At 40.5% G+C, this 26,674-nt stretch overlaps 1 protein-coding gene and 1 non-coding gene across 6 annotated transcripts; both read right to left on the bottom strand.

The window, feature by feature from the left end:
• Window positions 1-2,160: 2,160 nt before the first annotated feature.
• LOC145580308 (syntaxin-71-like) lies at window positions 2,161-5,812 on the bottom strand. 5 transcript variants are annotated; one of them, XM_081637739.1, is made up of 4 exons: window positions 5,510-5,812; window positions 5,290-5,415; window positions 3,426-3,527; window positions 2,164-2,546 (listed from the first exon to the last, which is right to left on the bottom strand). In XM_081637739.1, the coding sequence occupies exons 1-3, from the start codon at window positions 5,663-5,665 to the stop codon at window positions 3,450-3,452; spliced, it is 360 nt and encodes a 119-aa protein (XP_081493865.1). In that variant the 5' UTR covers window positions 5,666-5,812; the 3' UTR covers window positions 2,164-2,546; window positions 3,426-3,449. The 5 variants fall into 5 exon arrangements, 1 of the variants encoding a protein (XP_081493865.1); XR_014099374.1 differs by having other exon boundaries at window positions 2,161-2,546; window positions 3,635-5,812; XR_014099375.1 differs by having other exon boundaries at window positions 2,161-2,546; window positions 4,911-5,812.
• A 7,761-nt stretch (window positions 5,813-13,573) lies between these two features.
• LOC145580502 (small nucleolar RNA R71) lies at window positions 13,574-13,680 on the bottom strand. The gene has a single exon (XR_014099527.1). It is a non-coding gene; the product is annotated as a small nucleolar RNA R71 (small nucleolar RNA).
• Between the last annotated feature and the right edge of the window lie 12,994 nt (window positions 13,681-26,674).

The following is a 26,674-nucleotide window of genomic DNA, read 5'->3' as shown; positions in this document are numbered from 1 at the left end:
AGCGGCCGCGCTGGCAATCCTTTAGCGTGTACCGCACTGCCCTTGAAGTGGGACTCCGCTTCCCTCTTCACCCGTTCGTCCAGGAGCTCCTGGACGAGTATAATATTTCCTTCTTCCAGCTGATGCCGAACAGCTCGTTGAACATATTCGGATACTTGGTGACGTGCATCACGCAGGGCTTTAAGCCAGACATCCCAATATTTTGAGAGATGCACTCCTTGATCCGTCTAGACAAAGTGATAAACGGCTGGTTCATATTATGCACCACTAAGGACTATCTAGTGGTGATGGGCCGGCCATCCAAGTGGCGTGACTGGAAGAACCGTTTCAACCGCATTAAAACGAAGAACATGGAGTTCAATTTGCGGATGAATAGGTTCAATGCTGCTCCCATCCAGCTTGGTCGAGGGCAGCACCGTACGTACAAGCCACCCATCCATCCTGACTACGCATACCAAATTGACTACTTTGGTGTCAGGAGGGTAACTAGGGGCGGCAAGTCGGTGGCCGTGCCTAAGAACTAGATTCCTTTGTCTAGCTGGCTCAGGGATGCGGTATTTATGTCGGCATGCGGCATTTACCAAAACATTCCCCAAGGTGGAGACTCGTACCTTAGCCACCTACAAGTAAATTATGTCATAACTTTTCTAACTCTTTTTCCCTTTTCTTGCACAGACGAAGCTCTAGCCATGCTAGACCCAGAGCAAAAGGGGGATGTAGACATGTCCGAGCTTGAATTAGCTCGGTATAAGGCCCGCCAGCAGTTGTACAAACTGATCAAGGAGGTATTGGCCGTCTACCTGCTTTTCTTCTTCTTCTTCTTATTATTATTATTATTATTATTATTATTATTATTATTATTATTATTATTATTATTATTATTATTATATATATACATATTTTTTTTTTTGGTCCGAGCTGGTATGTTGGAAGAGGAGTCCTTCTGGGTTTAACACGTACGACTCTATTTTGGCCCTTCGTCCGACTTAGAACTTTGGAAAGGGCTTCCTTTATACCCATGCTCGAACGCTCCGTTTTGGCTTTACTTAACTTCAAACTGCTTTCTTTCAGTTGGTCACTCCCACCCCAAGGTCGAAGAGGAAGCAGCCGGCCTCTGCTTCAAAAGAGGGGAAGGCGTCCAAATCCCACAAGAGCACTGCTTCTAAAGGGACGCCTTCCGCTCAGGCGGCCAAGACAAAGTCGCGGACTGCTCCAAAGCAGTCCCAAGGAGAGCCACCCCAGCTGTCACCTAGTGGGGACTCCAAGTCCGTGGATCAGACTGCTGAGTCGATCAACGAAAAGTACGTCTGAACAGACGACGGGGGTAAGTCAACCCCTGCAAAACTGACCGACGCAATCTCGACTCTGCATGTCGAGTTAGTTAAAAAATCTGATTGGCAAACGGCTGCCTCTTAGTCGGCCGAGGATCATCTCGGTCGCCAGGACGGAGATGGGGCCGAACTTGTACCTCCTCCTGCTTTCAGCCTTCCTACCCCACCATCTTTCTCGGACGGTAAGGTTTTGTCATAGTCTTTAACTTGTGTTTTTTGCGAACTCATTTTGTTCATTCTAACCTTTCTCTTAGCCGTGTGCAGATATTGCCGAGGAGATGAATATGAAACTTCCCAGCCAGTTGCTTACAGGCACGGACTGGACTATGAGGGAGGCCATGCAACAGGAAGTTCCTCAGGAGCAGCGGGACAAGTTTCGCGAAATTAACGAGGGCTTCCTCGGCCCCATGGTCAACTGTACTACCGAGGTAGTCTAATTTTCCACTTTTGCGTCCGCCTTTGGTTTTTACTTAGAATATTTTTCTCTTTTCATGCTTGCTAACTTTTACTCGTCCGAATGTAGCTCTTTCTTGGTCTCTGCGCCTTCCAAGAGTGGAAGGACAAGGAGAACGAAAAAATCAAGAAGGCATGGGCCCAAATCAGGAGGGCAGAGGACGCAAACACTGCACTAGTAGAAAAATGTAGAATGACACCGGTTCAAAACCTCCCTATGGCACCGATTTTGAACCGTTGAGCATTTAAGGGATGCCAAAAAGTGGGATTTTTGGCACCGGTTCGAAACCGGTGGCAAAAAAAGGGTTTTTGGCACCGGTTTGGAACCAGTGCCAAAAATGGCCCAAAAAATCAATTTTTTTTTTTTTTTTTTTCACTTAAATTGTACTATATACTTTTATATAATCATAATATACATAAAACACATAATTTCATCAATAAATTGTAATATTACACTTTAAATAACTGAAAAAAAACTACTGAATCAACATTTTCTTCTAGGATACTTCTATTATCATAATAGGAGGCAGTAGCAGCTCTATGGAAGCAGCAACAACATCAAAAATAGGAGGCAGCACCGTAAAAGCAGCAGTAGCAGCTACATAAAAGCAGCAGCAGAGGGAGTATTTAGCAGTACAGGGAGCTGTAGAGCGTGAAACAGTACAAGGAGTAGTAGAGGCAGCAGCGTGGATAGCTGATCCACTCTCTTGTGAAGGGCATGAGAAGCTTGATAAATTTATACATCTCCTCACACGGGTGCACCTTGATAAACAATTTACAACAGCAAGTTAGTGTAAACCTTGATCCATTTCAAGGTAAGGAATGCACTCATAATAGGTTGTTAACAGCAACACAAACATAAAACATACAAGTGGTAGAAACACAATGATGAATCATGCAATCTAAATTAAACTAATGGATGGGACAATAACTATCAAATTAAATAAACTAATACTAAGAAAAAAGTAAACAATTAAAACCCCAAACAAAATTTTATAAATGATAAATTAAAGTTTATTGAACACCGAAGTTAACTTAAATTGGGAATTGAAAGTATAAATTGATTAGTGAGGTGGTGACACAAGGCAACCCATAGAAAGCATCAAAAAAATGTTTACATACAGACATAAAACAAATGCAAAGTCCCGTGGATAATAGGTGCTAGGTGCTTCGAGGTGCGAGGTACGCAGTAACAGCAGCCTCGATAGAGTAGTAGCAGCTGCAGCCTTGCCAAGGCATGCGCAGCTGCAACAGCTACCTCGACTGGGCAGCAGTAGTTGCAACCTTTTGAGGCCAGCAGCAGCAGAAGCCTCGTCAGTGCAGCAGTAGCTGCAACCTTCCCAGGCCAGCTGCAGCAGCAGACTCGGCAGGGCAGGGCAGGGGTAGGTGCAACCTTGCCATACCAATTGCAGAAGCTACCTCGGTAGGGCAGGGCAGAGAAAAAGTAGCAGAAGGAGCAAAGGCAGCACAGTTGGCAGCAAATAAATTAGCTCTTACAACTACCAATTACAATATTGAGGAGATAAAGGACAACTACTTAATCGGGAGTTGATGTGTGATTACTAAACATCAAACATAATTCATTTGTTGAGCACAAATTCTTTGGCAGAAACATAACCAACACAATCAATCAGAGCTTACCATCCAACAGTGTTATTGTCGACATTAACCTTTCTCAAACCTCATCATTTCGAGTTGATAATTTGCACCCTCGGCCTCCAGCTGTTCATCCTCTTCTCTAATCTAATGCATGTAGTACATGACAATAGACATGAATAACCCCCAAAAAAATGCTCACTAAATAGGACAAGGGTAAGACAACGAAAACAAGAGATAATCACTTGGCATACCGGGAAGGGAAATCAGTTAGTAACTTCAAGGACACTGCCAACATCTAAACCAAGAAGTTGCCCCGTGACTAAACTGGGGAAAAGTCCTTGCAATGTTTAATTATCTTCAGTATTGCCAGCTGGGCAAAATTATTTTTTTCTAATCCACAGGAGGTCAATAAAAAAAAGCCATCGGATGTTCAACAGGAAGTCTCGCGATCGGGGCACTTGGTACAAAAACCCCACTCAAATTACATGTCAATAAAAAATATCAGAATTTTCAAAACCTACTAATGACAGCTCCATATGCAAAAGAGAGATAACATTCAATGAAACCCCTTTTTAGCATATCACACCACTTGTGACCTCGTGTTTGCTACTTATAGAATACAGTACAATTTAACATGTAGAAATTATATGCATAAAAGTCAAACATCAAACTACACCCTATCGTCTTGCATTCTCGATTAGGAGAAAATTAAAACCTGCAACTACATTAAAACCATAGACTAGCAAAATTCACTAATAATCTTCCCCAATGTTAACACAACAACTATAGATTGATTGAAAAATTCCCCACGTGAAAAACAAAAGGAAAGATGATTCAATGCAAAATTAAGAAATTCTTGACTCAACCTTCTTTTCATTCATATTGGGTGTTCGACATTACATCTTTCATATAAATTTGAGCAACCCCACTGATCATTCCTTACCACCACTTAACGTGTAGTCTGAACCAATTCATACAGCAAAATTTAGTCTTATCCATTCATCAAAAAAATGAATAAACAACTTTTAACTTCATAAATACATATACTTTGAGATCCCAACTTCCTACATAGTGATACTAATCATAAATTAATTTTGAACTCGCCATCATGCTAGTGGTATTAGGTCATCAATGTAAAAGCATCAACACCAAGGCACAAGTATAACCAATCACTACATCATAGATTCTCATCAAAACCAAGACACAAGTATAAACAATTACTTGATAATAGATTCTCACATCAAAACAAAACACTAAGTGTTCTTAATCTGTGATTGACGGATTTATGTGTGTGTAGGTATTCAATAGTCACAAACTCACAAATGACAAGCGTTATTGCAAAAGTCAGAATAATAGGAAGAATTTCATTGAAAGAACAAATTAATAAGACAACATAGTAGCAATTACAAGAAATCCACCAATAGATCTCAACAAGTACGAACCGAATTAAGTCATTGATGATCAAATAAAGCCAAATTCTTGCTGTAGAGAAGCAACTCATAGTACCAAAATAGAATGAGTAATTACCATGAGAAACACCAATAGTTTACGGCTTTACGCCCTGCCCAATCCAAAAATCCTGATCCACCTATGCATTCAATCTCAAATAACTTTGCATCACATACACATAGTCAAAATACTTCGCCGATATCAACAGAACCTCAAAAGGCAACAAGACTAAATTCATAATACCAATTCATTTACAAAATAAGAAAGTATAATTCATTGTCTTTCTACCTATTTAGTTCTTCAACTGTATTTACTAGTAGAAACTACCGGCATTTTAAAGTTCCAATTTGACATAGATCCAGCAAAATTAGGGCAAAATTGGCAACAAAACAATCAAAATTCGGCATAAAACCAAATTAATCAGCATCAAAAACCAAAACAGAAGAAAATTACACACCCTTTTTTGAGTTAGTCGCTGCAACTTAGGCACTTCTTCAAGTAATCGACCTTTAATTCGACGAATCTCAGCATTCAACGCCACAATCGACGCCCTATTCGACTCATTTGCAGCTGTTTTAGCTTTCTGAAAAAACAAAAATCCCCCAATTCAACAACCATAAATTCAATCAAACCCTAAATCAAGCAACCAAACAATGAGAGAAGAAAGAGCAGAAGACTTGATACGCAGTTTCAATGTCGGATTCGACGGAAGAGTAGAGACAAGCAAAAGCGTCGTCGCCGGAGACATTGGAGTCGCGCTGCTTTTCGATGTCGTATTGGTCGTATTTCTGGCACATCGCGTCAACTCTGGTGAGAATGTGGATCACACTCATTGTTAATGCAGCTAAAAAGAATTGGGGTTAGACATCTGGTTGGAGCTTCAATGGGTTTGGTTGAAGAGAGAGAGGAGAGACAGGAGAGAGAGGAGGAGCGACATATGAGGAGAGAGAATGAAAATGAAAAAAGAAAGGGAAAGTAGGGGAAGGGCAAAAAAAGGGCCGGTTTTTTTATTTTAAATGCCACTCGTTTGGTTTGAATCGGTGCCCTTTAAGGACTCCTTTGGCACCGGTTTGGTTTGAACCGATGGTATTTCTATTAAAGTAAATTCTGCCTTGTTTTTTTCCCACGAGTTTTTAAGAACCGGTGCTAATTTCTCGGTGCGCATTTGTGTTTTTCTACTAGTGCTGACAACGTCGCCCTCCTGAAGCTTCACTATGAGACGACCCTCAAGGCCTTGTCCGACAAGGCAGCTCGACAAACAGAGGACATCGTCAAATAGGGAAGGCCCTTGAGAGAAAAAAGCTAGCAAGGCAGGCGCTCTAGGTGGAGCGAGACGAGGCGGTCTTAAATGCCTCTCAGTGGAAGGAGGGCTTCGAGGCCTCCGAGAAACTGAAGGCCAAATTATCCTCGTCCCAGACGGCCCTCAAGTCTGCTCAAGACGAGGCGGCCTCCTTCAAGCTCAAGGTGGACGAGATGAACAAGTTCGTGGCTGACTTGACTGAGAAGCTGAAGGCCCCTCTGCCGCCTAGTGCAATGGAGATCGTCCAGATTGAACACAAGGCCGAGGAGATACTCAAAAGCCATTTATTTGAGGCCTTCCAGCTGATGAGCGAGGAAGGGACTGCTGCCTATCACGAAGAGCGTTTCACCAAGCGCCTTGAGTACGTCTGCCTCAAAGAGGAAGCTGAGAAGGCCGGACAACCTCCTCCCGAACTTGAAGTTACCTCGTCTGAGTCTGAAGACGAGGAAGATGATGATGATGAGGAGAATGAGGCCGAGCTAACTGGCGAAGGGGAGATGTCTAAGGAGGAGCCAACGAACGCTTCCACCAAGCTTACTGGCGAAGGAGAGGCAGCCAAGGGGAAGCCCACTGATGCTGCGTCCGAGAAGAAATCGGCCTTGGAGGAGCCTGTCAAAAGTGATAACCTGGATGAGTAAAGAGCTCAGGTCCTTCAGCAGCAAAATTTTCTAAGCTTTTAGTACTTAGGTTTTTTTTTCCCCTTTTTTGTTTCACTTCATCGAATAATTTCACATTTGACCGCCTATTTGAGCGGTCTTGTATAAATTTGATTTCGGCCGACTTGTTTTGAGCGGCTTGGTTTTAATTAATGCAACTTTTGTTTCTCTATACTTAGCATTTTTTTATCAATTTTTATGCTATATATATGCCTGTACGAGTACTAGGGTTATGCCCCTTTGTTCGGCATTCGCGTAGTCCATATTCTTGGTGGTTTGATTAACTTAGTAGGTTTTATACCTCAAAGGGTATGACGACTAATAAGTTAATCAAATCATAATAATGATTGCCCTTGAACTAGGTGAATGCCGAATCAACATCATATATGGCCGCTTTATTGGCTTTGTTTGAGTTTTCCTTTAACACTATCGCTCGAACGCAACTCAAGAAATTTCAAGTAATATCTCAACTTAGAAATTTATGAATATTGGCTGGGCTTGCATGCCTAGGCATGCCCTTGCCCCCATTTAGGTGAGAATACCTTGGGTAATTTTTGTGGCTTCCTAATGCTCAGTCGTCCGACCATGTTGAGGTCGGACGGGCTGGTTGAATTTTCAGTCATTGTGGCCGAGTTGTATAGCTAAGGGATGCCCTTGTTGTACACCTACTCGGCCTCTTTGTAGCACCTTCGTAAGAGCTACTATGTTGCAAACAACATCATTACTACTTTTATCTGGCATTTCTGCTTAAGTAATCATAAATAAATGGAAAAAATTTAGACAACATGTTTGACTTTTCATTAATTTCGTCAAAATTACATTGTTGGAGGGCCGTACGACTTTAATTACAAGGCTCGGTCGTCTAGACCTAGTTGTATATACAACTTTCTGGCTAAGTACTAGATTTAAACATAATACTTTCTTAGATTGTCTGTATTCCAAGTACGAGGAATAGGACGACCATCTAAGGCTTCGAGACGGTATGTACCATCCCGCACTTCTTCTCTGATTCGGTATGGCCCTTCCCATTTAGGAGTTAACTTTCCTTCTTCATTAGCTCGGCCAACCGCTTTCATTTTTCTCAAAATACGATCTCCCATCTTTAGCGGTCGCTTAGACACCTTGCGATTGTATGCCCTCGTCATTTTCAAACGATAGATTTCATGTCTAAGTGCCGCATTGCCCCTGACTTCTGGAAGAAAGTCCAGAGCCGTCTTCATAGCTTCCCAATTGGCCGACTCATCTTATACCATTACCCGAAGGGTTGGTTCGTACATCTCAATTGGGAGTACGGCTTTAGCGCCGTAGATTAGAAAGAATGGGATCTCTCTTGTTGAACTCTTGGATGTGGTTCGGATAGACCATAACACGTTCACCAATTCATCTGCCCAAAGGCCGCCTGCTTTCTCAAGCTTGCGCTTGATATCGTTGGAGATCAACTTGTTGTAAGCCTCAACTTGGCCGTTAGCTTGCGGGCGTCCGACCGAGGCAAAATAATGAGTGATGCCCTTATCACTTAGCCAATTTTTGAGTTGGTGTGTTTCAAATTGGGGTCCATTGTCGAACACCATTGACTGTGGCACGCCATAGCGAGTGATGATATTTTTCCAGATAAAAGCGGACAATATCCGTCCACTTGATTCCTCGGACGACCTCAACTTCAACCCATTTGGTGAAGTAGTGTACTACTACTAACACATACCGCCTCTGCCCACACGTAGGAGTATACGGCCCCAAGATGTCCATGCCCCATTTTACAAAGGGAAGCGGACTACTTATGGCCGACAGAGTATTTGCAGGTCGGTGAATAAGGGTGGCAAACCTCTGGCACTTGTCACATTTCTTCACCATTTTCATGGCGTCCGAATTCATGCTTGGTCAGTAATACCCCGGATGGGTAGCCTTTTCTGCTAAGGCCCGACCGCGTATGTGCAATCCACATTGCCCTTGGTGAAGGTCGTCGAACACATCATGCCCCCTTTTTTGGGGGTAATGCACTTCAAGTATGGCTTAACAAACAATTTTTTGAATAATTCCCCATTCTTCATTTTGAACCAGGTCGCTCTCCTCTTCATCAGCCAGCTCTCTTTAGGATCGTCCGGGAGTGTCCTATCCCTTAGATAGGAGACCACCCCATCTATCCATGTGGAGCTTCTGTCTATGATCTGTACGGGCTCGGTATCAATACTCCTCTTCTCTTTTACTTCCTAAAACACTGATCTAGAAGTATCACATGATGCCGAGGATGCCAACTTGGAGAGCGCGTCCGCTTGATGATTCCGAACGAGGAACTTGTTGTAGGGTGAAATGCTCTAGGTCATCGGCCTCATCTTTTACCATATGAAGATATTTCATCATGGCCGGCTCCCTAGCCTCATAATCACCATTAACCTGGATGACTATCAGTTGGGAGTCCGAACTAGCATCAATTATTGTTGCTCCGGCCGCCTTACACATTCTAAGGCCGGCCAGAAGGGCTTCATACTCGGACTCATTGTTAGAGGCTTGAAACTGAAATCTCATCGCATATTCAAATTTATGTCCCTCAGAAGACTGACAAATGATGCCAGCACCACATCCGGTTGCTGTAGCACTTTCATCCACAAAAACCTTCCAAATTTGATCCCCTGTCGGTTGTAAGTCCGGCCGTGTCATTTCAGCTAGAAAATCAACAAAGGCCTGCCCCTTGATTGCTTTCCTGAGCTCGAACGTTATATCAAAACCTCTCAACTCTAAGGCCCATTTAAGCGTTCGGTCACTAGCCTCCAATGTTGTGAACGGCTTTTTCAGCTGTTGGTCCGTGTAGACCACTATTAAGTGAGCAAGGAAGTATGGCCTTAGCTTTTTCGAAGTCATGAATAATGCCATCTTGAATTTTTCAATGGGTGGGTATGTCAACTCGGCATTGTGTAGAACATGGATTATGAAATTCACGAGAATTTGATGCCCGTCCCTCTCAACAAGGAGGACGACGCTTAAAGAGTGATCTGAAATAGCAAGATAAATGTGTGTATAGCTTCTCATCCTTGATCAGACTGACGAGCCGAGGAAGTGTATGCAGATGATTCTTTAATTGTACAAAGGATTCCTCGGCCTCTTCGGTCCACTCAAAATAGCTTTTTTCTTGATTTTTTGAAAGAAATATCGGCATTTATCCCCTGACCTTGACATAAATCGGCCGAGTGCAGCTAGGCAGCCGGTCAGTCTTTGCACTTCTTTGATTTTCCTCGGCGACTTCATGTCCAGAACCGCTTGGATTTTTTCAGGGTTGGCCTCAATGCCGTGTTGATCAATCAGAAATCCGAGAAACTTGCCGGACTCAACACCAAAGACACACTTTTTTGGATTTAACATCATCTTATGCCGCCTGAGTTCGGTGAATGTTTCTCAAAGATCGTTCAGATGGTCGACCGGCTGCTTTGATTTGACAATCATGTCATCAATGTATGCCTCCATGTTTCGGCTGATCCGATCTCTAAAGATAGTGTTAACAAGTCTATAAAATGTAGAATTGGGCATTCTTAAGGCCGAATGGCATGACTTTGTAGCAGTATAGACCCTGCTCGATCACAAACGCGGTTTTCTCCTAATCTTCTTCCCGCAAGGGGATCTGGTGGAACTCGGAGTATGCGTTCATAAAGCTTATTAGGGCGTGTCCGGCTGTTGAATCGACCAGTCGGTCGATCTTAAGCAAGGAAAAGCTATCCTTAGGACATGCCTTGTTAAGGTCAATGTAGTCCATGCACATTCTCCATGTTCCATTCGGCTTTTTTTTACCAAAACTACATTTTCTACCTAATCTGGGTGGTAACATTGCCGAATGAAGCCATCTGTTGCGGCTGCCTGATTCCTTTCTTCTCCATGATTTCTCTTTTTCTGCCGGACAGGCTTTATTATTGGATTTACCGCTAACTTGTAGACGGTCAGACTTGGATCTATGCCCGACATCTCATGAAAACATCCTTGAATTCTCTTACCAACTTTATTACATCATCTCCTAGAAAGCCCACAGCCATAGTACCCACCTTGACCGTTCGATCAGGTTGGTCCGGATCAAGCACTATGTCCGTATGATTGCCAGCCGGCTGTGGCCTTAACTCTTCTAGCCGAACGACGACCATTAGTTTCTATGCCTGCTCTTTCTTGATGTGCTTCTGGCCGACTTGCTGTGTTGGGAGTAACCCTTCATCTAAATTTGGCTCGGACGACCGTGATCGTCCTCTAACTGTTGGCTTCACGGCCAACAGATACATTCCTTAGCCATTTTTTAGTTACCATAAATGGCACCAATTTTTCCGTCCGTCCTCTCAAACTTCATCATCATTAAGTGAGGTACGATTACTGCCTTGGCTGCTGTTAAAGTCGGACGGCCGATAATGACACTATAGCCTGTAAGCTCTTTGACCACCAGGAAGCGGACGACCATGTCCCTTCCTTCTCCTTCTTCCCAAATCGGAAGGGTAAATCAATCCATCCGACCGGGTGAGTGATATTCCCACTAAATCCAACAAGCGGATGGGAGATATCCTGGAGGGCATCGTCTGGAAACTTCAAAATTTTCAGACATCCTAGGCTGATTATGTTGGACGAGCTACAAGTATCAACTAGCACCCGGCCGACCTTCAGGTTAGCTACCTTCATGATGAACACCATAGGGTCATTGTGAGGGGTTCTTATCTCGCCTCGTTCTGCTTCGTAGACCGTCACTTCCAGGAAGGGTTCGTCCTTCACCCTGATATGTCTATTTTATATAGTATTCTACCCCTGTCCCTTGGTCATAATTGGCAGTGTTTTTGGCTCTTTAGAGCCACTTTTATTACTAATCGGTGTTTTCTAGTGTTTTCGTAGTTTTAGTTGAGTTTTGTAGGGAATTGCACTTTTGGAGCATTTTCCCGGGATTTTATGGAGCGACTACGAGCATTGGAGGAGCACGACCACTTTTCATAGCCCAGGGCCGATTCGAGTCATCGAGCTGGTGATTAAGGGCTCGACATGTGATATACCGAGCATTGGACAGCGAGTATTCAAGCCTCAAAGTGGAAAGTCGGAGTGGGCTAAGAAGTGAAGCCTAATCCAAGTCCAAGCATAGCCGGGCCCGATCGGGCAAACTTTGGCTCGATCGGGCGGCTTCCCAGATTCAGAAGGTGAAGAAAAAGACGGGCCCGATCGGGCGGCCCTTCGCCCGATCGGGCGCGTGTTTCTAATGGGGTGTTTTCGGCAATTTACTAAGTTTTAATTAGGATTTGTTAGGAGTTTAGTATAAGGACGATTTAGTGTTTTTGGTATTAGTGACCTCTTCTTTTAGATTTTCTCTCTCTACTTAATTTTATTTTCTCTCTCTACAACTTTACACTTTGTTCTTGATTCAACTCATTCTTTCCGTTAACTTTGGTAACGATTTCTTCTCTATTAATTTCAGTAATTTTATTTCTTTAATTCATCATGACTTGTTTAATTGCTTTGATTAGTTTAGATTTAATTATGCGTGAGTAATTTTCTTTTTAGGGTTTACGGGGATCCATGAATATATGAAGGGGTAAATTATGATTGTTGATTGTCAATGCTTGATTAATTTCCTATTGATTGATTTAATGTTATGCAATTAGATTAGGCATGGTTTAATTGTATGAGTTATGCAATATGGATTCGAGATTCGAGAGATGAGAATTAATATTTAGGCTTAGTTTCAATAGGCGGACTAATTTATAAATGGTTAAGTCGAGACTCGAGAGATGAGATTTAATACCGGTAAATTAACTCTGTGATTGTAATACGTAGCGAAAGCCCTTTGTGATCTGATTAATTGATGCATTGATGATTGATTGTTATGTTTTACCCTGGAATATTATTTATTGGTGAACCTATGCCCTAGGTCTTTTATTAATTGATTTTCCCCTACTTTTATTCCTAGTAGTTTAGTTCTCTTAAATAACAACAAATTGGTTACTTGATAATTTAGATTACTTTTGATTAATTAGGAATAAATTGACTTGTTTCCCTGTGGTTCGACCCTTCTTCCCTATCTGCATAGTTAGTGGACTTAGGAATTATTTTTGATTATGTGATTATGACTTTAGCTTGTCAAAATTTGGCGCCGTTGCCGGGGAAACAATTTTATTTTTATTTCTGATTGTTTTTTTTTTTTGTAGTCTAGATTATTCCCTCTTGTCTCAGAGAACGTTAGTTCTTTGAGGCAATTCCCATATTTGTCTTTTAGTTCTTTATTTATGCCCAGGTGTTCCAGATCAGGTTATATTCCATTCAATCCTGAGATCGAGCGCTTTTTCCATAGACAAAAGAATCTTTATAGACAAATCCTGGCGTGTTCTGGGGATAACGATAATAACAGAGACCCTCCAACTGATTCTAATGATTCAGAAGTTCCTTCAGATTCAGAATCAGAGATGACAGCACCTAAGAAGCTCAGCGATTATTCGCAGCCGTCCCTGACAGATTTTCCACACCTTACTCCTACTCCGGCCCTGGATGGAGTGAAATTTGAAATCAAACCCCAATTTATCACGATGATAGTGAGGAAGCAATTCAGTGGAGCTAAGGGTGAAGATCCTAATCTTCACATTGCAGATTTCTGCCAATATTGCAACACCATTAGACAAGCTGGGGTCACATAAGACCAAATCAGGGAGATTCTTTTTCCTTTTTCTTTATGTGGAAAAGCTAAATTATGGTTTAATGGTTTGAATAGAACTGCACTTGGTATTACTTACTAGGAAACTCTTTCCTTGTATTTTTATAATAAATATTACCCTACAAAGAGAACAGCTTTACTAAGGAGTGCTATTCAGAACTTTGCCCAAGAGCCAGATGAAACTCTATATGAGGCTTGGGAAAGGTTCAAGGATCTACAGAGAGAATGCCCCCACCATAATCTAGCATAATGGCAGTTGATCCAAGCCTTTTACAATGGACTTGGAAATTCATCTAGATCAATTCTAGATTCTGCAGCTAGTGGGAGATTCATGAATCTTAATGTTGAAAATGCAGGTGAGGTTATCGAAGACATGGTAATTCACAATTCCCAATATGGGAATCCGAGAGGGTTTGCTAACAAGGGAAAACATAATGTCGATTCTGTATCCTTTTTGCAAGCTCAGTTAACATCTATTTGTTAGAAACTAGATAATCTTACTGTTGTTCCTTACTCTGTAGCTAATGTTTCTGCTGTTGCTGACAATGAAGCTTTTTGTGAAAATTGTGGAATTGTAGGACATTGGGAGCAAGATTGTAGGAGTTCCATAGAGCAAGTTAATGCCTTCCAATCCTATAGGAAAAATAACCCATACTCCAACTCTTATAATCCCGGCCTCCAGAACCACCCATATCTTTCCTACCGGAGTACCAATGTACAAAACCCTCCACCTCCACAACAAACACAATAACAACCACCATCGCAACAAAAATATTACCATCCTAATTCTGGCCAGAAAAACCAGTCACGATCCTCCTCATCTTCGAATCCTGCTATGTCAGAAATTAGAGCAATGCTTTCAAGCATGCAAAAGCACATGGAGAGTAGGGATGCACAAATTGATTCGATTATAGCTCATAATAAAATCATGGATAATCAAATTGCGTAGATTTCATCTACCCTACAAACCCGTCAGCAGGGAGCTCTACCATCGCAACCAATCCATCCTACAGATCATGCCAATGCAATCACTCTAAGGAGTGGTTCACACTATGATGGGCCCCCTATGCCCAAGGATGATGGACCTGTTGCTAATCCTGATTCCCTTGTACCAAATGCTAATCTTATTAACCATGCAGGGCTACAAAAAGAAACTAACCCTTCTAATGTTTCTTTGTAGGGAAAATCTCAGGACAAGGGTGGAGATGTGCAGAGCCCAGTTATCAAACTACCATTTCCTAATAGACATTTGAAGAGTAAGTTTGATAAGCAATTCGGTAAATTTTTAGAGGTTGTGAAAAACTTGCAGGTAATAGTTCCTTTCACTGATTTAATCACTCAGGTTCCTGCATATGCTAAATTTATGAAAGATATTTTGACTAGGAAAAGGGCCTTTGATGAGGTAGAAACTGTAGCTTTTACAGAGGAATGTAGTGCTTTATTGCAAAATATATCCCCTACTAAATTAAAGGATCATGGTAGTTTTTCTATCCCTTGTCATATTGGTAATGTCTTCATTGATAAAGCATTATGTGATTTGGGTGTTAGTGTCAGTGTTATGCCATCGTCTGTATGTGCTAAGCTTAATATGAGTGATTTGAAAGTTACTAACATTACTTTACAGATGGAAGACCGTTCTGTTAAATACCCTTTAGGTATTTTAGAGGATGTCCCTGTCAGAGTTGGTAAATTTTTTATCCCTGTTGATTTTGTTGTGTTAGACATGGCTGAGAATACACAAATTCCCATTATATTAGGTAGGCCTTTTCTCCATATCGCAGGAGCCATTATTGATGTTAAAAATGGAAAACTAACCCTTTTTATAGGAGATGATAATATCACTTTTAATTTAGGGAAGGTTTTAAAAGGACCTATGCTGGAAGAAAATTGTTGCTTAATTGATGTCATTGATATAATGGATGATATTTGTGAAGAAAGCTTACCACAGGTTCTTGCAAGGGATCCCTTAGAGGAAGTTCTTTGTGGAGATTTATCTGCAGGTGATTCAAGTATTTGGAGCAATGAGGTGGATGCTATTGAGAAAGCTCTTTCAGTAGGGGAGCTTGATCCTAAAGAGACCATGAAGGTAGTGAAATTAGTTTAGGAATCAACACCTGCAGAGGTCAAGAAACCTGAACTAAAACCTCTCCTTTCTCATTTGAAATATATTTTTCTTGATGAGCAGGAAGTATACCCTGTGATCATTAGTACTGCACTTGATGACCCACAAACTTCCCAACTTCTAGAAGTTCTTCGAACCCACAAAAGGGCAATTGGGTACAGTATTGATGATCTCAAGGGTATTAGCCTTGATTTTTGTATGCACATGATACATTTAGAGGATAACTATAAGCCATGTATTCAACCCCAGAGGAGGTTGAATCCTAATATACAAGAAGTAGTCAAGAAAGAGGGGATGAAATTACTTGATGCAGGTATAATCTATCCTATTTCTGACTCAAAGTGGGTAAGTCCTGTTCAGGTGGTTCCTAAAAAGGGTGGGATGACTGTGATAAAAAATGAGAAAAATGAATTTATTCCCACTAGAACTGTTACAGGGTGGCGTATGTGTATTGACTATCGTAGATTAAATATCGCCACTAAAAAGGACCACTTCCCTCTCCCTTTTATTGATTAAATGCTTGAGAGGTTGGCTAATCATAAGTTCTTTTGTTATTTGGATGGATATTCTGGATTTTTCCAAATTCCGATTCACCCTGAAGATCAAGAAAAGACTACATTTACATGCCTTTATGGTACTTTTGCATATCGTAGAATGCCCTTTGGTTTATGTAATGCACCTGCTACTTTTCAACGTTGCATTATGAGTATTTTTTCTGATTTCATAGAGTCTATCATGGAAGTCTTTATGGATGATTTTAGTGTGAATGGGTCTTCATTTGATGCATGCCTAGTAAATCTCGCTAAAATTTTGAAAAGATGTGAAGAATGCAACTTGGTTTTAAATTGGGAGAAGTGTCACTTTATGGTGACAGAGGGAGTAGTTCTTGGTCATATTGTATCTAATAAGGGTATACAGGTAGATAAAACTAAGATTTATGATTGAGCAATTGCCTCCTCCTATTAATGTTAAGGGGGTGAGAAGTTTCTTAGGTCATGCGGGGTTTTATCGTCGCTTTATCAAAGATTTTTCTAAAATTGCTAAACCACTAACTCAGCTTTTACTCAAGGATGTCCCTCCCTTTTGGTTTTACTGACGAATGTCTTGAGGCTTTTCACAGGTTAAAGCAAGCATTGATATCAGCACCCATCATATGTGCACCCGATTGGACTTTTTCCTTCGAAATCATGTGTGATGCAAGTGATTTTGCATTAGGTGCTGTGCTAGGACAGAGAGAGAACAAAGTTTTACATGCTATCTATTATGCAAGTAAAACTTTTGATGAAGCTCAAGTCAACTATGCCACTAAGGAGAAGGAGTTTCTTGTTGTGATTTATGCTTTAGAAAAATTTAGATCATATCTAGTTGGTTCTAAAGTTATTGTTTTTACTGACCATGCAGCTTTGAAGTACTTAATCGCCAAGGCAGAATCAAAGCCTAGGCTACTCCGTTGGGTTCTCTTGCTCTAGGATTTTGATGTGGAGATAAAGGATGAGAAAGGTGTAGAGAACGTTGTGGCAGATCACTTGTCACGTATCAGGTATGATAAGGGTAAGGATTCTCTCCCTATAGATGACTCCTTCCCCCCTGATGACCACTTGTATGCAGTTGTAGAGCAACACCCCTGGTATGCCGATTTTGCTAACTATTTAGTGGGTGGTACTCTACCTCCTGACTTGTCCTACTAACAGAAAAAGAAATTCCTTTATGATGTTAAGCATTATTTTTGGGATGATCCTATTTTGTTTCGTGAGTGTGCAGATGGATTATTTCGCAGGTGTGTTCCTGAATGGGAAGTTCACGACATTCTTAATAGTTTTCACACCTCACCTTATGGAGGACATCATGGTCCCACCAAAACGGTGGCCAAAATTAATGAGTCGGGTTTTTATTGGCCCACCATGTTTAAGGATGCTAACACTTTTGTGCAGGCTTTTGACTCTTGCCAGAGGACTGGCAACATCTCGCGGCGGTATGAGATGCCTCAAACTGGAATTTTGGAAGTTGAACTTTTTGATGTTTGGGGTGTGGATTACATGGGACCATTTCCCTCTTCAAGTGGGAATCACTACATACTCGTCGCCGTTGACTATGTATCCTGGGTTGAGGCCATTGCCACTCCTATCAATGATGCCAAGGTGGTCCATAGACTTTTCAAGAAGACCATCTTTCCAAGATTTGGAGTACCTAGAGCTATAATCAGTGATGGAGGATCTCACTTTTATGAGCGGAAGTTAGACACCCTTCTCAAGAAGTATGGTGTATACCATAAGACAGGTTTAGCCTATCATCCCCAAACTAGTGGCCAAGTTGAAGTTTCTAACCGTGAGATCAAGGCCATTCTAGAGAAGGTGGTAGCAAAATCAAGGAAAGATTGGAGTGATAAGTTGGATGACACCCTTTGGGCATACAGAATTGCATTTAAGACCCCAATAGGTACTACTCCTTATAGACTTGTGTATGGTAAAGCATGTCACCTCCCGGTAGAATTAGAGTACAAGGCATATTGGGCTATTAAGGAGCTCAATTTGGATGCTACGCTAGCGGGAGAAAAGAGGCTAATTCAACTTAACCAACTTGATGAGTTTAGGTTGACGGGCTATAATAGTGCACGTGTCTACAAGGAGAAGACTAAGAGATGGCACGACAAGATGATCCTTCCGAGAGAGTTCAAAGAGGGTGACAAGGTTTTGTTGTTCAACTCTAGACTTAAACTTTTCCCAGGAAAGTTAAAGTCAAGGTGGTCGGGTCCTTTTACTGTTAAAAGGGCTAATAAATTTGGTTCTGTAGAATAAATCGATGAGCATGGTAATGAGTTCAAGGTAAATGGTCAAAGACTTAAGCTATACCATGAAGGGGCTACAATTGGTGCGGTTGAATTACTTCACCTAATCGATTCCGGTTCATCTTGAGCAATATTGTGGTAAAAGGGTCGTGCGGGACCTAGATAAACCAACGCTTTGCGGGAGGAAACCCGTATTTCTTGCTTTTTAGACTTGTTTTTCCTTTTTTTTTTTATTTTTTTAGAGAGGTGAGGAGAGTGTAATTTTACCTTTTCAAAGTGTTTTTGTACAGGTTTCGAATCAACAAGTAAGGAGATTTAAAGAGAAAAAGTTAAAAAAAATGTGTGTTCCGAGCTGGGCAAGGGCCTGATCGGGCGGACCTCGCCTGATCGGGCGCGAGAGTGAAGTTCAGATCGAGCGTTAAATCGCCCGATCGGGCGTAAAAACGAAGAAATCGAGTGTCACAAAAAGATATCCTGGGCGAAGCTTGCCCGATCGGGCGAAGGGATTGAGAGAAATTCAAGGTCCACTCGCGCCCGATCGGGCGTGCAACTCACATTCTGATGTTCTAGAGCTTCGCCCGATCGAGCAGACAAGAGCCCGATCGGGCGCGCCTTTTTAACCCGGGGCTGCTAATCTCTTTTCTCCTCTTTTCTTTTCACTTTCTTCCTTCTTTCATCTCTTTCATTCACACTTTCTCTCTCTAACCTCCATTATCATACCTTCAACTCACTTTTCCAATCAAGATTTTCTCAAATTCTCCCATCAAAACTTAAAATTTTTTACATATTCTTCATCCCCTCACTTTCCTCTACATTCTCCATCTAATTTTCACTAGTTTTTCTCAAATTTTTAGGAAACCCTAAGAGAGAGAAAGCTTCAATTTGTCAAGAAATCAATTCAAATGGCGTTCAAGAGATCAAGGACTCAAAGGGGTGAGCAATCAAGGCAACAACCGACACCACGGTCGACTTGGAGCTCCAAATTCCGGGATGGAGCGAGGTGGTGGTAACAAGCATGGAGCAAAAGACTAAGATGCTCAACCTCGTCGAGAGGCAGGTAATTCCTACTCGTTTTGTTCATCACCCTACCTTATCTAGACTAGGAATTGACAAACATGTTGAAAAATTGTTTAAGGGAATTGGAATGAGTGGTCTATTTAACTTGCATTATGATACTTATGATTACTTGACTGTGGAATTTATTTCTACCTTTAATTTGATTAAGTCTAGTGCATCTGTTTATCATGTTCAATTTCGTTTACTTAACAATGATGTGAGATTGTCTTTGAAAGATTTTGGTAAACTTTTTGAGTTAAAATCCGATAGGTCTACGGAACCACCTAGGGATTATTGTGTTGAAATCTACTTAGCTTTAACTGGGAATGTGTTAGAGAACATCCAACATGCCAAGGGAACTTGGATTCAACATCCCGTGCCAAAATTTTGGCAAAGATTTGTTGGCCTCACCATCTTCTAGAGGCATGAACCGGCAAATGTGAGGAGGTATGAGTTAGAGTTATTGGGCACCTATATGATTCCTAGGAGTGAGAAGCTAAACATCCCACTTAGGATGGCCCAACACTTCCAAAGAAGTGCTAAGGCGGCCGAGGCCGGTAGAGCTAGGACCCCTATCTACTTTGGTGGGTTAGCCACCCACATTGCGGTAAAATTGCTGGGTTTTACACCCAATGACCATAGGAAAGTAGTTGGCCCTACCCTCATGGACCTAACATACCTAGGAAGCCTCAACTGGATCCAACCTACCCATAGCGTGACTCAACCTAGTGAGATGTGGTGGATAGTTCATAGAGAGTCGGGTAGGAGGGATCAAACCTTCACATTGCCTAACCCAAACTTCACCAAGTTCGATAAGGGTAAGTCCACCTACACTTTTGAACTAGGTAACCAAAGAGAGGCTCGAGAGGCTCACCACTTACCACCTCAACCACAACCCCAATTCCAACCTCCTCCACAACCCCAACCCTACATGTATGATATCCCTACTTCTTCCCTTGACTACAACATCGATCCCAATGCACCATATGACTTCTTGGCTTTAAGGAGCCAACTTGATAGGATCGAGAGGGGTCAAGGAAGGGTGGAGGGTTTGGTTCAAAACCTTGACTCTAGAGTAGGTTCTCTAGATATACGGGTTGGGCACGTGGAGAGAAACCTAGGGAGGGGTTTATACCCTATGTATGATGATTATGCTTGCCGAGGGGCTATTCCCCCCGAGGCTCTCGTTCCCGATTGGTTTCAATATCCTCAAGGAGGGTATTTGACCCCCGGTGCTTTTGGTAGTTACGTGGACTATTCTTCGGTCCATGGTTATGGGGCCGATGTCCCTTTTGGTGGGATTGGGGGGAATGTGGATCCTAACTATTTTGCAGGTGGTTCGGGTCATGGAGGTGTTGGTTCGAGCTATGGAGGTGTTGGCTCTAGCCATGGTGGTGACTATGTTAGGATGGATGAGGATGAGGATGATGATGAGGAGTAGCTAGTTCTAGCTACGCTCCAAAGTCAATGAGGGCATTGCTTGATTTGGCTTGGGGGGAGATAATCTTGTATATATGGTATTACTCTCTTTCTCTTTTCTTCTTTTTATTGCTTTCTAGTATAGATTTTTTGTTAGAGTAGTTTTGTTGCTTTTGAAAAAACAAAAATACGTTCCAATGAAGAAAATGAATCATGCTTCCCTGTGCCCCTTGAAAAAAATTGTTTTGACTCTTGGTTATTGATAACGAATATTGCGGATTAGTTGGTCATGATTTGATGTTTGATTGCCTTGGAACCTTAACTTGCGTCAATTTTGTCCAACTACTTGTGAATATAGTGCTTGACTAGTTGATTTGGTAAGGAATGTGTGTTAGTTCCTGGTATATCAATGAATCTGAGTATTGATTTGTGACTATGAGTAATGTTTATATGATTCACTATTATGCACAATGTGGAGGACGAAGGCGTTCATTCTTTTAGGTAGCCTTCAGACGATTTAGATGCATTTGTTCCCTTTTGCTACACATGTTGTTGCTTGTGCCCTTTCATTGTTTATTTAGCCACATTACAAGCCTAATTAAGCCCCATTGGTTACTAGTCCCAAGCTTGGCTTTGGGGGAGCTATTAGTTAGTGAGGTGAGGGAGTTGTGATGTGCACTTAATTTGCACAATGTGAAAAAAAAGAAGAGTGATTGTTCTTTTGATATTGTGATTGGAAAAAAATGTTGACAATTTATGTTTCAAAGTTGAAAAATTCCAATGTGAGATAAAAAAAAAAAGAGCAAAAGAAAAAAATTGTTTCAATGTTCAAGTGTTCTAATTGAAGGTTGCTCAAGGAAAAAATTCAAATAAAAAAAATCAAGTTCCATGATAAAAAAAATTGTTTAAGGTTTGCTATTTCACTCAAGTTCTATATTATCATATTTTTATGAGTGAAGTTATAAGTGTTGGAAAATATTGTTAATATTGGTTGGTTTGTTTGGTGAATTTTTGGTGGAGTTGGTTATATTGGAGATGATATGGTCATTACTTGTTTTTGACCTTGGGTTTTATTAGGATATGGCTCCCTTGAGCATGGCTTACTCTCACATTTTCCCAAATTTATCCTACCTTTTACCCTAGCCTTACATTACAAGCTTTAAAGACCTTTCGACCTTTGTGCATAGAATTGTGTAGATGTGAAAGTAGTTGTTTATCAATGTGAAGGATGACTTGATGTATTTCAAGTCGACTATCTAGGTTGAGTGCTATTCTCTTTAAACACACGAGTGTTGTGAGTTTGGCAGGGCATTGTTCACAATAAAGGGGTGGTTGGAGAGCGATCGAGTATATTCTTTACTCGCCACATAAATGAGAGTTGAGTGTGTGAGCACTAGTCTTGAATTCTATATGCTCTTGTGGTTTGCTCTACTTGACAATTGTTAGGGAAGATAGGAAGTCGGATGGATTTGAGTGATTGATTTTGATGCATGTTTGTTGGATTGGCCTTGAGTTATGTTGTGGATTTTTGATTTGATTTGGGTGAAGTTATGGTTTGTTTTGATTCATTGCCTTGCTTAGGGACAAGCAAGGGTTTGGCTTGGGGGAGTTTGATATGTCTATTTTATAAAGTATTCTACCCCCGTCCCTTGGTCATAATTGGTAGTGTTTTTGGCTCATTAGAGCCACTTTTATTACTAACTGGTGTTTTCTAGTGTTTTCGTAGTTTTGGTTGAGTTTTGTAGGGAATTGCACTTTTGGAGCATTTTCCCGGGATTTTATGGAGCGACTACGAGCATTGGAAGAGCACGACCACTTTTCATAGCCCAGGGCCGATTAGAGTCATCGAGCCGGTGATTAAGGGCTCGACATGTGAAATACCGAGCATTGGACAGCGAGTATTCAAGTCTCAAAGTGGAAATTCGGAGTGGGCTAAGAAGTGAAGCCCAATCCAAGTCCAAGCATAGCCGGGCCCGATCGGGCAACCTTTGGCTCGATCGGGCGGCTGCCCAGATTCAGGAGGTGAAGGAAAAGACGGGCCCGATCGGGCGGCCCTTCGCCCGATCGAGCGTGTGTTTCTGATGGGGTGTTTTCGGCGATTTACTTAGTTTTAATTAGGATTTGTTAGGAGTTTAGTATAAGGACGATTTAGTGTTTTTGGTATTAGTGACCTCTTCTTTTAGATTTTCTCTCTCTACTTAATTTTATTTTCTCTCTCTACAACTCTACACTTTGTTCTTGATTCAACTCATTCTTTCCGTTAATTTTGGTAATGATTTCTTCTCTATTAATTTCAGTAATTTTATTTCTTTGATTCATCATGACTTGTTTAATTGCTTTGATTAGTTTAGATTTAATTATGCGTGAGTAATTTTCTTTCTAGGGTTTACGGGGATCCATGAATTATATGAAGGGGTAAATTATGATTGTTGATTGTCAATGCTTGATTAATTTCCTATTGATTGATTTAATGCTATGCAATTAGATTAGGCCTGGTTTAATTGTATGAGTTATGCAATATGGATTCGAGATTCGAGAGATGAGAATTGATATTTAGGCTTAGTTTCAATAGGCGGACTAATTTATAAATGGTTAAGTCGAGACTCGAGAGATGAAACTTAATACCGGTAAATTAACTCTATGATTGTAATACATAGCGAAAGTCCTTTATGATCTGATTAATTGATGCATTGATGATTGATTGTTATGTTTTACCTTGGAATATTATTTATTGGTGAACCTATGCCCTAGGTCTTTTATTCATTGATTTTTCCCTACTTTTATTTCTCCCTACTTTTATTCCTAGTAGTTTAGTTCTCTTAAATAACAACAAATTGGTTACTTGATAATTTAAATTACTTTTGATTAATTAGAAATAAATTTACTTGTTTCCCCGTGGTGCTACCCTTCTTCCCTATCTACATAGTTAGTGGACTTAGGAATTATTTTTGATTAGGTGATTACGACTATAGCCTGTCATTCCCCAATTTCCAAGCATCATGCTTGATTCCTTTCATGGTAGGGCCGCCTGCGGCAAAGTTGCCTAATATGACGGCCACTGTAGACACCTAATTGTGTCTCCCCAAAAACCAAACCCAGTGATGAGTACTTTTCACGTCATTTGATTATCGAACGAGGTGAATTGTTAAAGAGTCTCGTGATTACTCTATTTTTAATGAAAATATTTCTTTTTGTTTCTTTTCGTACCTTATTTATGAAAATGTCCAATCCAATTTATCTTGGTTCATGATATGGGTCCAATAATAGTGTAGTTGGATGGGTTTTAAAAAGAGCTTTCCAACGATATATTATAAGCCCAGTTATGATGAATAATAAGGAAATTATGGCACAAATATTAAATTGGATATTAAATGAGTTTTATGGGTGACCCAATGATCAAGTGGAGGGTCCATAAATTGTCATTCCTAAAGTCATTAGGAATTACTTTAATTATATAGAATAATCTAGAAGGTTATTTTAAGTTCTAAGGACATTAGGATTAATAATTATATTTTTAGAAAAGATAAAGAATTTTAGTTGGAATAAAATAAGTGTTTTAAAGGATTTAATCTGATTTTAAATGATAAAGTACGGACTCTAATTATTCAATTATAATGGAAAAAGGGTTCCGTACGACTAAAAATTATCCAGCGGCACCATCGCACTACGACAGGTCCATCGTGCCGCGATGGGTGCAGTTTTACTTCGATTCGAGTTCTAATTCTTTTCTATCGTTTTCGGATGTTTTCTCTATAATTAGGGTCGTATTTCCTCGTTTTCAATCATCAACAATTATCTATTCTATTCTCTCTCTCTTTAAGCTAGAAGCTTATTCTTTCTCCCTCTTTCTAAACCTAACCTTTTCAAACACCATTCGTCCAGCACGAGACTTAGACATACTTAACCAAGCTCAAAGTTTCCTTCGCCGTAGACGTGAAAGGTTGATAATTTCCGAGGGTTTGGTCCTAAATCTTATTTCAATTCTTTGATTAGATTTACTATTTACTATTTTCCTTGAAGTTACTTGTAACGTGTGTATTGTTTTGATAGAAAGAGATACGAAACAAAGTAAGTTGTTTTATTGCTATATATCTTTAGAAGGCATGCTTAGATTATAATAATTCCTAGTATCATGTTAGGATGTTATTTATTGCTTTCTAGTATCATGTTTTGATTGCTTCCTATTTTCTTCTATCATGTTAGTATCATGTTAGGAATAAAGCTTTGATTTTTATTGCTTAGTGACATGCTAGGAGTTGTTATTAATCTTTTTAATATCATGCCTAGGATCTTGCTAATATTATGCTTTGATGAGAATATTATTATGATGATGATGATTTGTTGTATCGATTTATTATGTTGCTTGATATTATTGTTATTGCTTGATCACGCCGTCTCTTGCAGGTTTAAAGGGAATTCGTACTTGAAATCACGCTTAAAAGATAATTAATAATTTGATTTAGGCTAATATGATTTTAATTCAAGTGATCGCCAATAATAGAATTATTTGTGCATTAATATTCAACCAACATAGATTAAACAGGTTTAAGATTAATATATTGATTGTATGTTAATCACGCTTAAAAAGCGCATATGAATATGAGAAGAATAAAGTAGAGGCCTATTTAGGGTAGGTTCAATCTCTTTTTTCCGGACCACTATGGAGTTAGCGATCTCATAGATCGTGAAGGGGTGTAACCTTCACCCTGTGAACGGTTTACTAGTTCCTTAAACTTGTTGGGGACTCTTTTGCTCTAGCTCATTTCCTGGGGATGCCACCATGCTTAAGTGTATGATCACAGTGGGGCTCAAGTGTGGGATGCTTGAAATTATTCCCTACAGTTTTTGGCGACTCCACTGGGGACGATTTCTATTTTAATTCCTAAAATTTATTTTGGCAATATTTTAGAATGAGTGGATGAGACTCGAAAAGTTCTAAGTATTCATGTGCGTAATTTTGATTACATTATTGGCATAAGCATAAAAAGGTCCGCATTGGAAAGACCATCCGTAATGCGCGAAAAACATAGGCTTTTTACACGTAAGAAATTTGGGAAATATCTCTCACAACTAGAATCGAAAAAACGCTGCGAAAATCAAAAAATTCTAAGAACACAGAAAACTGCTAAAGCATGTAGGAACTGTTGCTGAGATAACAGAGCCCATCGCAGCGCGATGGCTTTGTCGCAACTCGATGGAAACATCGTGGCACGACAGGGCCATCTCCTCGTGATGGTCCCTGTTTTCTCGCGCCAGGTTCTTCCAATACCGAGCCAGACGTCTGTCTTCTTTCTTTGACTGGTTCTAGTACTGTTTGCTCGATTTTACTTCCTGATTAAGTTTTTCTCTCTTTTCTAAAACCCATATGTGTTCTACATATGGCCATAACCCTCTGGGGATTCACGCTCCATCTACCCAATCAAATGCTCATTGCAACGAAGGGTACATGCTAGTTTGTGAATTCACCAAACCATGGAAACAATTTTAACTTGTGGGGTCCCATCCATACGCGCCAATCCTTTCAAAGGTAAGGCTTCCGCGCGATGCATCCTGACTCATAATCATGGACCTTATTTTGACTAACCATAATTCTTGAACTTTAGAGAACTAGAGCCATGGTTAGGTTGTAAACTCATTGCATCATATTATGCCTACTTGACTACTTGTGTCTTGCTTGTGCATAGCTTGTATGTTTTTACACTAACCGTTTTTTGACTTGTGTATGAGTCTAAATAAACTGATTAATGACTATATAGGAATTTGATTAATTAATTAAGTGATTAATGAATGATTAAAGTTTAATAAAATTAAATAAACATGACTTAGCACGACTATAGGCTCTCCCTTTTTAGAGC

Source organism: Chenopodium album, chromosome 14 (assembly GCF_948465745.1).
Source record: "Chenopodium album chromosome 14, dcCheAlbu1.1, whole genome shotgun sequence".
In the NCBI taxonomy this organism is placed as follows: domain Eukaryota; kingdom Viridiplantae; phylum Streptophyta; class Magnoliopsida; order Caryophyllales; family Amaranthaceae; genus Chenopodium; species Chenopodium album.
The sequence above is the reverse complement of the archived record's forward strand: the minus strand, read 5'-3'. Positions and strand labels throughout refer to the sequence as shown.